This window comes from Urocitellus parryii, chromosome 9, assembly GCF_045843805.1.
Source record: "Urocitellus parryii isolate mUroPar1 chromosome 9, mUroPar1.hap1, whole genome shotgun sequence".
NCBI classification, from domain to species: Eukaryota; Metazoa; Chordata; class Mammalia; order Rodentia; family Sciuridae; genus Urocitellus; species Urocitellus parryii.
In genome coordinates this window covers 116,488,518-116,503,123 of record NC_135539.1, presented here as the reverse complement: position 1 = coordinate 116,503,123, position 14,606 = coordinate 116,488,518, and the positions used below count along the sequence as shown (strand labels likewise).

The 14,606-nt window shown below is 53.4% G+C and overlaps 1 protein-coding gene across 1 annotated transcript; it reads right to left on the bottom strand.

The window, feature by feature from the left end:
* Window positions 1–512: 512 nt before the first annotated feature.
* Lad1 (ladinin 1) lies at window positions 513–14,606 on the bottom strand. The gene is made up of 10 exons (XM_077802945.1): window positions 14,569–14,606; window positions 6,870–7,007; window positions 4,876–5,776; window positions 4,323–4,430; window positions 3,474–3,517; window positions 1,857–1,929; window positions 1,625–1,762; window positions 1,216–1,302; window positions 807–929; window positions 513–518 (listed from the first exon to the last, which is right to left on the bottom strand). The coding sequence occupies exons 1-10, from the start codon at window positions 14,604–14,606 to the stop codon at window positions 513–515; spliced, it is 1,656 nt and encodes a 551-aa protein (XP_077659071.1).

The following is a 14,606-nucleotide window of genomic DNA, read 5'->3' as shown; positions in this document are numbered from 1 at the left end:
GGGCACATGGACGGTACATGCCATCTCTTTCACAGTCTGGCCTGATCTCAGCAGGATGGGAGAGGCCCGGGGACTAGGGTGGGTAGGTCCGGGCCTCAGTGTGGGAGCACCATAGGCACATGGTGGCACTCGCTGGGACCGTATGAGGCAGGTGGCCCTGGAGTTCTTGCGACAGCCCTCTCCTGCCCTTGGAAGTGAGCAGGGGGTAGAGGACTACTCTGGGTAGGACGGTGAGGCTCCACAGCGTCAACGTGCATCTGTGTTGTGACCTAGGCTGCTGCTGGGTCCCAGGATCTGCTGTGCCCACAGCAGAACAAGAAGGTGCCAGGGCAGCTGTGCTGAGAAGGAGCTGTTGCTGATATTTCTGGCCCCCAGGAGTCCTGGCCAGACAGGTCCAGAGCAGGAAGGGAGTGGAGGCAGTGAGAGACAGGGACACCGCTGCAGGAGGCAGGGGCCTGCCATGAGCGAGGGCCCCGAGGCGCAGACTCGCAGGCCTGTCTTGGCAGGGCTTGTCACACCTGGGAGGCAAAGATCAATTAGAACAAGGGAAGGGGATCTCCAGACAGGAAGGTATCCCTTTGCCCTAGCCCCACACCCACACGAGTCAGAGACCTTAAGTTGGCCTGTTGAAGAGGGTGTGGCTTTGCAGAGCTGTTTCAGCAAAGCCAGAGGAGGCCTCTACCAAGATGCTGGTAGTGGGTCAAGCCAGCCCAAGCATGCAGGCCAGGGAACATTCTAGGCAGCTGGACTATGCGATTGCAGGTCAATGAGCATGGATACATAAGTGAGAAAGTGGGGCCTCCCACCATGAACCCATAGCCCTCTGCCCCAGGGCCGGCCCCTCCTCCATTCACCTCAACATCCAGGGAGGAATCAGATTTCTTTCCCCACTGAGTCCTCTTGGTGGCCACCAGCTCCTTCCGTACATTCTGATTGGGAGCATCAGAGTGGAGACCAGGAACTAAGGTGAGGCTTAAGGAGGGGGCTGGGGTCCCCAAGGCCCAATCCCCTGCTTAGGATACCTCACTCCTGAAAGCAAAAAGGACCCCAGGCCACCTCCTGTCTCTGCTGCCTTCTGACCCACAGGCCCATCCACAGCCCTCCCCCACCCACACCCCACCCCATCTCCACTCCTGAAACCATCCCTTGCTCTCAGGCTATCCCTCCTCTGACCCATGTCACTCCACTATGAGACATCAAGGAGGGACAGGATACCTGGGGGTTCTGATCTCCAGACTCCTGAGTCTTGCTGATCCACAAGTTGAGCTTGGATGTCACAACCCCTGGCAATCTCAAGTTGTCCTAAAAAGAAAGGCTCTAGCTTAGAGCTTGGGACCATTGGCCACTTCAGGGCATTTTCAGAGGCCCTGGACTAAGGACATGACTCTACCTTAGTCCCACATCCATCTGTGCTTGCCATGTGTACTGGGGATAGCACCCCCTGTAGGGATTCGTGTGCCTAGTGGAGGTGACTTGGCTTGAGGACATCAATGGTAGGTCAAGGTTCTTCCAACATTAACACATGAAAATACTGTTTTCTGGCACTGCTAAGGCCTACATTGGGGCTTTGGAGACCTCAGGGCGTCTAAGCCTGGAGACCCCCCAACAGGACTCCATCCCTCACCTTCCGGCTGGAGGCTGGTTCTGCATGACTCTGGCCAGTCAGTTCCTTCTCAAAGAGGTGGCGCTTGCTGGCCACACCCACAGGAGCCACAAAGAACTCAGTTCGGGTGGAGCCTTGAGACCTGACCGATGCTGACCTCTGGAAACAGAGACACAAGCCACTGAGCTGTGCCTGTGAGGTGCCTGACCACCTGGGCAGGAACCCTTGGCCCTGGGGAAGAGCCCCACCACACCTGTATGGCTGTGTGGTATCTCTCCAGCTTCTCCCCCAGCTTGACTGAGGTGGCTGGCAGCCTCACGCTGGCACTGCAGGAGGAAGATAGGGTAAGACAAACCAGGTGAGACACCCACCTCGGGGAGGCCCTGGCCCCGGGTCCTGAGGAGCGGCCCCCTCACATCCTGCCATTTTGGCAAAGAGAACAAGGAATAGTCTGTAATGACTTGGTTAAGGGAAGACTTCTGATTCCAGGGAGTTTCCTCCCCTCTTGAAAAAGAGCCCATTCAGTGGGACATCCCAGAACAGAAATATCTCACTCCTTCCCTCTTCCCTTCTCCTCCCACATCATCTCCTGAACTTCCCCTTCCTGCCTTCCCTAAACCTGTGGCCACCTTCCCCTCTCCCTGCTTGCCCCGCTGAGCTCTCCTCTCCACTGCCACCAGATTGCTCCTACCTTGAACAGATTTTGTCCCTTCCAGCCTCTCCCCCCTGGGGCCACAGGACAAGGACCAAATTCCCTGGCACAGCCCTGGAAGTGACCCGTCCCTACCTTTCCTCTCTGTGCTGGCACCTCCCCCCTCCCTGCCACATAGCTGGTGCCAGCCAGCTAGAATCCTGTGTCTACACAGTGCCTTTCACCTGCTGTCCCCTCAATTCAACATGCCACACCTCCAGTGTTCCATCTGGGAATCTCCCACTAGTTCAAGTCCCACACTGAATGTCCCACTGCTCTGTGACACCTTTCTAGATCCCACAGGCTGAGCTGCTGCTGCAGCCACCAAGCTCTGAGCCTGTTACACCTTCCTATCCTGTACCTCCCTGCTGAGGTGACTCTGTATTTGATGGTCTCATGTGAGTTGCCTGAGGGCCGCCACTGTCTTTTTTTTCGAGGGGGGGTGCGGTTTACTGGGGATTGAACCCAGGGACACTCAACCACTGAACCATGTCCCCAGCCCTTTTTTTAAAAAAATATTTTATTTAGAAATAGGGTCTTACTGAGTTGCTTAAGGCCTCACTACATTGCTGAGGCTGGCTTTGAACTCGTGATCCTCCTGCCTCAGCCTCCCAGGCTGCTGGGATTACAGGCATGTGCCACCTCGCCCTGATAGCTGCTGTATCTTATTTTTGTTCTCCTCATCCAACCCCCACACCCCATGGCCTGGCCTAGCAGAGGCGGCCTCAGGAAGATTAGAGGGCAGAAGAATATAGCAGAGTGGGTCAAATTCCCAGCATGGGAAGAACCGCTTTTCAGATCCATTTTCAGAATTTTTCCAAAATACAGTCATCCATGCACAGAGCATGGGGTCCTCATTAAACACACAGAGTCCCAGGCCTCCACCCCAGGCCTGCCAATATAGAGTCTCCCTCCTGAAAAGCCCACCTCCTCTTCCCACCTCAACCCTGAGACTCAAGCCCCCTCCCCTTCAGAGCTCCTCCCCCCAGCAGCTCTCCCAGATGCCCCCTCCCTTTCCATCTCACATGGCCTCAGTCCCTCCTGTTAATCCCTCCCTCTGACAGATCCAGAGCTCTGGCAAGATCTGCACGTTCCCCTTGTACAGCCTGGCACAGGAGGGCAGGGGCTCAGGAAATATTCCACCAGACAGCAGAGAGTTGAAGCCTCCAGGCTTCCCACCTGCGGGTTAAGGCTTTTTCTGAGCTGTCTTTCTTAGGGCTCATCTGAAATGAGAAGAAGAGGCAGTAAGCAGGAGTCCCAGGGAAGTCAGTGCCCTGCCCCCCAAGACAGAGCCCAGCTTCTTTCTCCCCGACCCCCTACCACCAAAGAAACACATGACCACACCTTCATAAAGGCCCTCTTCTAATCTGGGAAGCACCTGCCTCCACCCACTAGTCTGGGCCCAAAGCCATTCCTCGTCTTCTCGAGCCCTGCTCACGGGTTACCTACCACCCCACTGCTGCCCCACTGACCAAGAGCCCTGTGGGCACCCATCAACCTCAGGCCTCCAGCCTCCTCCCCAGGCCCTGGAATGCATTAGGGCACAAAGCACAGTCAACAGTGAATGAGTGGATGACCCAGTGAACACAGAACTAAGAATAAATACTGGGTCACAGCCAAATGAGACTTCCCACTCCATGTGATTTGCACTGTTGGGGTGGGAGCAGATCAGAGAGAGCGCTGTGGGAACCCTGCTGCTCTGCCCGGCTCTCCCTCCTGGGTGGGGACCAGGCTTGACATCGGCAGGTGTGATGCCAGCAGCCCAGCCTGGTCCTGGCATCTGCCACCTTCCTGCAGCTCTGGTCTTCCCCCACTAGGTGGGGCTGCTCATGCTTATTGACACCCAGTCATTAACTTTTTCCTTTAATAGGAACTTGTACATGTTTTTGGCCGGCCATGGGGACTCCAAAGCCCCTCTCCATCCAGTGGGTCTTCATGCTATCACACCTAAGCCTCCTTTGCTATAATGGGTAGTTTCCTTGGCTTGCCCTCCAGAAGATTAGCGACAAGAATGTCCTGGGCTCTCACCCGAAAGGAGATGGTCCTGGGGCTGGAGCGTTTCAGGGAGCTGCTGTAGGTGATCTGAGTGGGGGAGAATGTGTCGTCTTCTTCTTCCTCCTTGCTGGGGATTTTTACCTGGGTGGAGCACAGAGTGACAAGAAGTTGAGATCTCACAGTCCTCCGCAGAGATCTAGGGCCCTACCGGCCGGGGCAGCCCCTAAACCCAGGCTCATCCCAAGAGCTGCAGGTGAAAGGGGGCGGGGGAGACAGTCCTGGGCCTAACCCTCCTGCCTTTGCTGGAGGCAGCCAGGCTCCCCAGCAGGGCTTTCTAGGAGATCTTCTGGAAGGATCTGAGACTTCCTAAGGACCTGCTAGGGTCCTGGAGTCCAGGTCCTCGATGAGGATGTGGTGTGGGGTCCCAGATGCTCCCTGCCCCACAGCTGGTGTCCCTTTCAGTGGCTAGGGACAGCAGGGAGACTCAGCCTGAAGGTGGGAGGACAGAAGCAGCAAGGGAACCAGAGGCCACTGGTAAGACTGGCAGGGAGGCCAGTCAGGGAGGAGGGACGGGAGTACTGCCCACCTGGAGAGAGATGGGCTTGAGGCGGGAAGCCACCTTGGGAGGGTCTGGTGAGGAAGATGGGGTCTCCTCAGGGAGGGCTTTTTCTCTCTGCTCCTTGGTGGTGGCCTGGCTTTTCCCAGAGGCCTGGGGTAGCTCTGAGGCCACTGCCCTCTTTGGGGCCAGCTTCGTCTCTGAGACCGGTGACTTTTCAAAGATGGATGCTTTCTCAGACACCAATCTCCTCTCTGGCGTCTTCTCAGAGACACTTGCTTTTTCTAGAATCGACTTTTTCTCCAAGATGGACCTTTTCTCTGATGCTGCTGTTTTCTCAGACACAGATGTTTTCTCGGGGGCCGGAGACGTAGCGGAGACACCTGTGTTTTCTGGAACAGGCTTCTTCTCTGAGCTGCCTCTCTTCCTGGGCACTGCTGTCTTCTCAGCTGGAGATGTCTTCTCTGGGGCTGACCCCTTCTGCGAGACACAGGTTTCCTTGCCAGGCGCTGCCGTCTTCTCTGACACAGGGGATTTCTCAGCGACTGAGGTCTTCTCTGGAGCCAGGGCCTCCTCCGGAAGCCCCTTCTTCCCTGCTGCTTGCTCCTCCTCTCGGGCCCAGGGTCCCCGCTGCTCCCGGCTCAGTCTTCTGCGGGGTGGGGGTTCCGGTTCCTTCTTGGGCACTAAGGGCTGCTTCATGGCCTGCCCAGGTCCCAGGCTGTCCCTTCCCTCCTCAGCCTTTAGCCTCTCCTGGATGGGGGTCTGTGCAGCCTCCACTGCCTGCCGCCTCTGCCTCCGCTCCTGCCGAGTCCTGAGAATTGTTTGGATTTCCTCAACTTCACCTTTGGAGGCTGGGGGTGGTGGCTTGGGCACCCCGGCTTCATCTTGGGGTGGTGGCTTGGGCACCTCGGCTTCTTCCACACTGGGCAGCCTGAGCCAGAAGATGGAGATGGAGGGCAAAATAGAATCAGAAGACATCAGAGGTGAGACAATCAACAAACACTGACCATGCAACAGTTTTATATGTGCCAGGGTGTGCTGGGAGTTGTGGGGGTCAACAAGAGTAAATGGGGTCCCTGCCCCATAGAGCTTAGATCAAGGTCAGAGGTATTCAAAGGTCACACAGCTAACTGGAGAGAGAACTGGAATTAGAACTCAAGACTTCTAAGTCACCATCCCATACTCCTGTCAGTCATGTGGGTGCAGCTGGGATTAGGTGGCAGTCATAGGTTTGGCTTAGCCCAAGACACATATCCTGGTTCCCTCCTCTGAGGGGCAAAGGAACAAGAGCAACCTGAGAAGATTGCCCCAAACCTAGAGCACTTGGTCTCCAGCTAAAGGAGATTCTTTTCCTTCCACCACCCTGCTCTCCATTAATTTCAAGCCAGTCAACTCACTGATTCTCAGTTTTCAAATCTGCAAACTGAGCTTGTCAAGAGGCATGATGAGCCTCCCACCCTGAGAACACAGTCCTTGTGCTGAGGTGGCATTCAGTAAGTTCTGGGCCCTTCTCTCCCTCCCCACTCCTCCCCTCAGAAGTGACTTGTGGGGGGTCAAGGCTGGAGGGAGGCAGCCTGCTGAATGGACAGAGTCAAGCCATGGAACTTTACAAATCCAGGTGGAAATTCTGGCTGTATTACTCTTTAGGTATATGATCTTAGCATGGCACCTAAATGCCCTCCCACTAGTTTCTTCCTGTAAAACTGGGTAATCATCCGTCTCTCAGGGATAGTATAGGATTTAATGACCTATGTCCATAAGATGCCCAGCCACGTATGGGCCCAAGGATGGTCCCAACAAACAGCAGCCCTGGTAGTTCTAATGGAGATGGAATCCAGCAGAGCTGAGGAGGGGCCTGGAGAGCGTGAGAGGAACTTGAAATTTGTCCTTGTACCCTTCAGCCTCATTCTCTGGGCCTCAAGCCCCGGGCAGGCCAAACACATTGCACAGAATATGCCTGGGGCAGCTAAGTCCATCCCTGTCACCCAGAATGAGGAAATGAGGCCCAGCCCCCACCCGAGTACCTCTCAATGGCTGGATGGTCCCCATTCTGGGTGAGTTTGGGAGCCTCGTCATCTGTGACAGAATTCATGTTGCGATGCCGGCGCCTGCGTTCACGTTCCTGCTCCTCCTCATCTTCGAGAGTCCGCTGCCGGGCCAGGCTGGGGGAAGGAAGTGGGGATCAGCACAGTCCTGGGGACACCCCAGCACCCTTCCCAAGACAGACTCCCAAGGGCTGAGAGAAGAGAGAACACCCTCTAGGCCTACAAGCCTGGCAGTGTGGACAGTCTGAACAGAGCCATGCTGGACTTCAGAAACCCAGGATGAAGGACAATATGTAAAACCTCTCATTCAGATTTGTGCAGGGGCCAGGCACAGCGGCTCACACCTGTCATACCAGCAACGTGGGAAGCTAGGTCACAAGATTTGTGTAGCCGAGCATGGTAGCACACGCCTAAAATCACAGGCACTTGAAAAGCTGAGGCAGGAGGATCAGGGGAGCCCAAGAGTTCTAGGCCAGCCTGGGTAACACAGCAAGACGGCTAGATTTGCTAAATTGGCCTCAAATTTGCAATCTTCCTGCCTCAGCCTCCCAAGTAGCTGAAATCACAGGCTTGTACACTGTGTCTGGCTCCGGGATTATAGGATGTTTAGCAGCAGCAGCAGCATTTCCCAGTTGTGACAACCAAGTTTCCCAACATTACCAAATACTATTAATATACCAATATTACCAAATAACCTGTAGGGGTCAAAATCACCCCATGAGAATCACTGTGCTGAAATTTTCTCAGGACCCCAGAATGGAAATGTGGGGCCTTCCCTAAGGTGACTAGGAATGTGGAAAGGTGAACATAGTGCTGCCCAAAGAAAGCAAATGAACTTGACAAGTCCCTTTCTCTTTTCAGTCTGAGAATTCTTAGATAATATCCCTTAATGGATAATAAACAGGGGAACTTTCTCAGAGTTATCCAATTCCCCATAAAATTTCTTAGCCTTTAACAATGTGGGGCAGGGATAGACTCACACATAAGACCAGTTACACCTGGAAAAGATTCTAATACGCCTTCATTTCCCAGGAGCACTTTGAACCTCTCCCGTCTTTTAGAACTTCCCTTTGCCTGAAGAAGTAAGGGGACCTTGTACACCCTAATGTGTTCCCTGCACCAAGTTACCCTTCACTCATGGGACAAACAGGCACTCTCACAACCAGACCCCACTAATCCATCCAGCAGCTCTTCATTCACACACCTCTCCATCCAGCTACCTGCCAATTCAAATGCCCCTCTAACTAGTCACTTACTGGTTTCCCTGCCCATTTCTGTCATCTTATCCACTGGCCTACCACCCACCTACCCACCTCTCCTCCAGTCCATCTTTCCTTCCATCCACCTGTCCTTCTAATCCAACCAAATACATACTTGCTAAGCAACTGCAAGAGGCCAGCACCATGTCAGGAACCATGGGTATCACAACAACATGGCAGGACCTCCACCCTGGAGAAACCTATAAACCAGTGATCTAGAAGCATATCCACCAAGAATTCTTCCAACCAAAGTACAGAAACGGTTCTGCAGAGTAAATGACAACCGCAGATCAATATTATCGGAAAAGGTTCACAGAAGGGATGGAACCTACACAGGATCTCAATGGATGATTTCCATAGGGCTCTTGGACTGAGGGGAAATGGCAATCCAGACAGAAGCAGGGCATCGAGCAAGCTGAGAAATTCAAAGGAATGGGGTCTGTTGGGACAGGATGCTGTGTTTCACCCAGAGAGGCAAGAGGATTTAAATAGGGGAGCACGGGGCTGTAAAGATTAGATGGGCAGAGCATTCTATGGCACTTATTGTGATACCCATAGTGCTCTTTGGAGCTCAGGTCAGAAGTTTCTAGAGCTTTCCCTGAGCTACAGCAATGAATAGAAAGCCTCCTCTTGCTGTTTCCAGGTGCCAAACTCTCAGGTCTCTTTAGCTCTCCTGGTCACTCTGCCCCTGAAGTGTATCATCATGAAATCAAGCCTCGACTCAAGGGGACTGGCTTCTGAAGGAAAAACAAAAAACAAAAATCACATGAACCCACAAATTTCATACACTGAACTGCATCTAGGACGCACCTGCAGGCCTCCTGAAGAAGAGATTCCTCGGGAGTCTTTATAAGGGAGGGTCAGGACCTGGTTTCTAGATCTCCTGCCCTGGGGCAAGTGGATTCCTTTCCTTTTCCTCAGTTTTCACTCTTAAAATGATAAGGATGAGCCACATAAACAGCTCTAATTTTCTTCTAGGTCCAGTCTCGAATTTATAGAGCCCACATTTGCTCAACAAATATTTTTTGAGCACCCATGTCCCAGGCATGACTCCAGGGGCGGGACAGAGTGGGGAATGAGACCGACAGTCTCCTTCCCTTCACAGAGCATGCGGAGGACGAGACAGACTGCCCACAAGGAAACAGGACTCTGAACAAAGTGACGTGGGCCAGGTGTCATGAGGACGATGGGACGAGGTAAGTGACAGGAGAGAAGGTGCTTGGGTGGAAGGCCTCTCTGAGGGACCTGGTTCCCGAGCAGCCAGGGAGCCCATCTGGTGGCAATGTTCCAGAAAGGGAGCACAGCACACAGAGAGTCCTAGTATGAGCAGAGAGGGGTTCGGGGGACAAGGGCAAGCCAGGGCCAGACAGCAGCCCCCAGTGAAACTGGATAGCAAGCAAGGGCAGAGCACAGGGCCATGGAGACCCTCTAGTATCCAGGAGGGTGACAGGCACCCAACAGGTGCCAACAAATGTGAGAGAACAAGTGTAAACACCAGCTCCCCCAGGAATTGCCAAACCTCTGCCACCATCTGCAAGAGCACAAAGGTGGGGAGCAAATCCTGAGCCCCTTAAAGGCAATCTGTCCATCTCTCTGGGCAGGGAGGGGAATGTCTACCAGCAAATCACCCCACAGGAAAGGAGCTGCCTTAGGAGAGAACCTTCTAGTTTCTCCCAATTCTGCTACCAGGGCAGCTCTTTGGAGGAAGTATCTCAGTGCCCCCCTCTGCTTCATTTTGGTGCACATGCAGAGGAGCGCCCCCATCAAAGTTTCCAATATGGAAACAGGAACCCAATAGATGCCAACAAATACAAAGGAACAAGTGTAAACATCCATTTTCAGGACTATGTCCTTAATCACGGCCTTCAACAAGATTCCCCTGGGCCTTCACATGAGCCCTGCGGGTGCTACATATTTGAGGGTTGATACTTCCTTCATTCACTTTCTTATGAGCTGGCTTCTGCTGGCTTTCATCTGAAGTCACGTCTCCGTCTCTCCTTCTCTGGATGCACCCCTGCCCCTCCAAGTTTGGAAACAGCTCTTGCCCTCCAAAGAGGGATCCACATACGAAGGAAAGTGACCCACAAAGTCAGAAGTTCCTCACTCCTGACCACACCCAGAGCAGGACTGGGCTAGAGCCTCTGGGATTCTTTGGTCCTGAGCAACCCAGTTCCCACACACAGGTTCTCAGCCCTCAGGGAAGCAGTGTATTTGTTTATCCTTCTACGGGGCCCTATATGGTATGTGATCAGTCTGAGCCTGGTCTCTTCAGAAGTGACTCACTCCCTAGGCTGGTCCAGGCCTGGGCTATAGGGGATGGGGGCCAGTTGTCCTTGAGTGTTTCCAAGCTGTAAACCAAGACCCTACAACTCGCCCACAGTGATATGGCCCCCGGGCTGCTCAGGAATCTTGGGGCTTCCTTAACCCCAGTACCTAGCAAAATAAGAGTCCCTTCAGCACCACCCCACCCTGAGGGAGGAATGTTATCATCAATAAGCAAAGATTATTGGCCTCTAAAGATGAGGAAATGAACAGAAATTGAAAGGACACAAGGCAAAGGTCAGTCCCCAGGTGGTATAGCTGCTAAGAGCCCAATAATAAATAGAGTTGAGGGCCTAGAACAGTGCTTCATGTTTGTTGAATGTAGTGACAAATAAATTGATAAATAAAAGAATAAAGGAAGAAGTGATAGCACTAATAGCAAGTGCTTCCCAAAACACCAGGGACTAACTATTTTAGGATTACTTCAGTGTACAAACACTACAAATACCAGTGATGTTATCCTCTACATCCCTGTAAGGTGAAGGTCATCACCCTCATTTTGCATAGGAGGAAATAGAGGCATTCTCTGAAGAAAATGCAACTAAAGAAAAGAAGGAACTAAGACTCCACCTAAGTCAGCCACCCAAGACCTCATGTGGTTTACCATGATACCAACTAGCAGAAAAGGTTGTCCTGGGAGGACTTGCAGGGAGGGGAGGCGGGTGGGAGAACTACTTAGCAGCCCACCCACAGCAGAACATTAAGGGAAAGGAGCCGGAGAGCCCTGGAGGTTCAGGATTCTCCATCCCAGGACAGGGTGCAACCTGGGAGGGCAGAGGTTGGGGAAAACCCAGTGACCTTTAAGCCCCAGAACCAGGCCCTGGGTGGAATCTGCAGGCTCCAAGAGCAGGGTAGTGCCAGTCACTCTCACCAGCTAGTGCCACAGCCCTGGACACCTGGCCCACCACTCCCTTCCTCTCCACAAACCTTTCCTCCACCTCCCAACCTTCATTTGGGATCAGACACCCCTCTATTTGCCTCATAGGGGCCACTAATCCTTCCCCACCCCCGATTTCACCAACTCCATCCTTTGGGTATGGGACTTCTCATTCTCTTTTATATAATTCTAAAGTCCTTCCTCCCTGATAAGCTCACGGAGACCACTCTCCTATCTAATTTCCATCTGTTCTGCATCAAGGGCACCAGTGGTTGTTAAGTGTTAAGAATAGCAGCAGAACCCATTTTCCCAAATTGAATCCCATGCAGAAGCCCATTCTTTAGGCAGGACTTTAACTTTATTCTAGGGAGCCCCGGGGGCTCTCTAGTTAGAATAAAGTTCTAGTAACTTTATTCTAGTTAAAGTAGGGAGAGGATGTGAAGGCTGCCCCAGAAGCATTTTGTTGACCCTGGGGCTCAAGAAGCAGGGGCTGGGCTGGGGATATAGCTCAGCTGGTAGAGTGCCTGCCTCACATGCACAAGGCCCTGGGTTCAAGTCCCAGCACCATAAAAAAATAAATAAAAAATAAAAGCAGGAGCTGGGGAAGGGAAAAACAGAGGAAGAAACCCAGGCCTGGCCATGACCTTGGGCCAATCTTTACCCCAGAGTGGGCAGGCATCAAACTCCCCTTCCACATACTGAGGGGTCACTGTGAGTGGTCCAAGGTCCCTTTTAGCCCAGATGATCTAGGGAGAGGTGCCAGGAGGACTCAGGAAAGCACTTGGAGGTGGGAGGGCTGCTTAAGGCCCCGGCAAGGAAATGATTAACCTGTGGCTGCTTAGTCCCAGGCACTCCCAGATCCACTCCTCACCCCCTGCAGACAGGCCTGGCCTAGCCCCATGGTCACCAGGTCAGCTCAGGGAGGAAAGGACAAGGCGGCTGACCAGGGCAGCTAGCCAGACAGCTCACAATCCCAGGGCTGGAGCGCCTAAATTTCTATGTACCATTAGACAGGCCGCAGGCTGGCCCTCAGCTCCTCACCCTTACTAGGGTCCCTTACTAGGGTCCCTCACTAGGACCACACTCGACACACCCTGCCTAACCTGGGAGGCTCGGTTGACTCACAGCCCTTTCCTGCTGGCCCGCTGAGGCTTGTTGTTCAGTAGAGGAGCAGAGCAAGAGCGAGCCTCTGCTCCAGGTGCCTCATCAGGGTGACTGTTGGCGGCAGCTATGTCTACCCACAGGGCTCTGTGAGGGCTGGAGCCAGGCAGGGAGGGTAGCCCAGACCTTCCGTGGACATCCACTTGGCCTAGACATCCCCTGGGAACTTGGCCCCACCCCTGCCTACCGTAGTCCACGTCCATCTGAGCAGTGGAAAAGCTAAGACCAGACCTTACTCCCGCTTTAAAAGTTCTGCTGCCCCAGCTGCACCACCCCCACATACAAACACGTCCACCCTGCTCATAACCAGGTGTGCTCTCAGACACGGAATCACATATAGCCCACCAGAGGATGAGCTTCTGAGGACATAGTGTCTGTTGTGTATTTTTAACCCAATACAGAGTACTGAGGTCTGCAATGAACATTTAGACTGAACATACTTGGATCTGCAAACTCTGAACTCGGTAATACAAAAACCCACTGCCCACACACACATCTCATCACTACACAGGCCATAAACATACTCGCCCACACATATGGCCACACACACACTTCTAAGCATGCATTCATAGGTACAGAGAATGCCACACCTAGAAGCCAAGACACTCCCACATCAACCCCTGAACACTGACCCACATGCAGAGTCCAAGGCCTTGACCCCCAGCCCCACCCTCAGCAAACCTTCCCTGGGGTGTGTCCAACCTCTTTAGCAGCCTGGGTTCTTTTCCAGAGCACTGGGTCCCCTCCATTCTTGGGGCTTACCTTTTCACCTCTTTAGACCCCATAGGCTTCTCTGCACTGGGGTTACTGGGCAACTGTCCTCAGAGCAGTGTGGGATTCGGAGAGTCTGGGGAACACTCCCTGCCCCCCTCCCTCCAGCCCAGGAGAATGAGCTGCTATGGGGAAGCTCAGTCTGAAATGCTGGAAAAGTTCTGAAGCCCTTCAGGGAGGGTGAGAGGGCAAGAAGGAGATCCTAAAGTGCTGGAAAATTCCTGCAAGATGCCTTGATAAGGAAGGCCTGTGGTACCCAAACTGCTGGAGGTTGCTTGGCTGCACCTGCAGAGATGGCCCTAAACTCATGATAGGTCTGAAGATCTAAAGACTCACCTGTGAGGACCCAAGAGGCCAATTTCTACCTGCTAAAAATCAAACCAAGGGAACAAGGTTCCAGCTATTGGAACATGTGCTATTGCATGAACCTCAGTTTTTGTTAAGAACAAAGAATGAGTGTATGTTTGGGGAGACAGGGTGCCCAGTGTAAAGATGGGGAGATAAAGATGCTCGTTCCAGCACTTCTGGAGAGGGGAGAAAGGCAGCTCCAAGAGAAATCACTAACCACAATGAGAGGGCTGCCTCCTGGATACCTGCCTTTCCTAGGCTTCTCAATCCTGACAGGAAGTTCAGCAGGGTGGGGTAAGATACTCAATCCCCAGACTCTTTGGGAGATGAGTTCTCAAATAAAGATGGGTCAGCAACCATCTTGAAGTCCCCAGCCAAGCTGCCACTCCAATGCCATACTCACAATCTGAGCCTCCCTTGATGGAGAAGAGGAATGGTCTGTCTCTTTCTTGTCCTATTCATAGTTCCCCATTCTGCTAAAGTAAGGTCACTCCTATTCCCTCTCCCAAGAGGGGCTGACAGACACTAGGCAGGAGCCTGACACTACAGCTCTGCACGGGAGCCAGGCGCAGTGAGGGAGGCTGACTCCTTCCCAATTCCCCCAAATGTTCTTTTTACCCCACGCAGGGGGAAGGTCACACCCTGGAGCTGTCCAGGCTGAGGATCAACCTTCCTTCGCCAAGTACTCCGTTTGGGGTCCCAGCCTCAAAGGGAGGACAGGAAGATGGAGAGGAGCGAGAATACCACCCTGTCCGTGAAGGATCGTGAGTTTGGCCCCAATTCTGTCCCTCCCGAGGAGCTGCAAGACCGGGGACCAGTCTCAGTTCCAGGATCCCAGGGCAGGGAGAAGACCGACGACCAGGGGCAGGAGATCCGAAGGTGTGCGGCTGGCCACAGCCAGGCATGGCCTGGCTCCCCTCCTGCCTGCAGCAGTGCTCACCTGGACAGCGCGGACCAGTCCTTTCTGGTGACAGACAT

Excerpts from the sequence above, each read along its gene's own strand:
- Lad1 (XM_077802945.1), bottom strand. The coding sequence starts at position 14,606 with ATGTCTGTCACCAGAAAGGACTGGTCCGCGCTGTCCAG. Across the intron at positions 5,777-6,869 it reads GACCATCCAGCCATTGAGAG|GCTGCCCAGTGTGGAAGAAG; the intron begins GTACTCGGGTGG and ends CTTCTGGCTCAG. Across the intron at positions 4,431-4,875 it reads TCAAGCCCATCTCTCTCCAG|GTAAAAATCCCCAGCAAGGA; the intron begins GTGGGCAGTACT and ends TGCTCCACCCAG.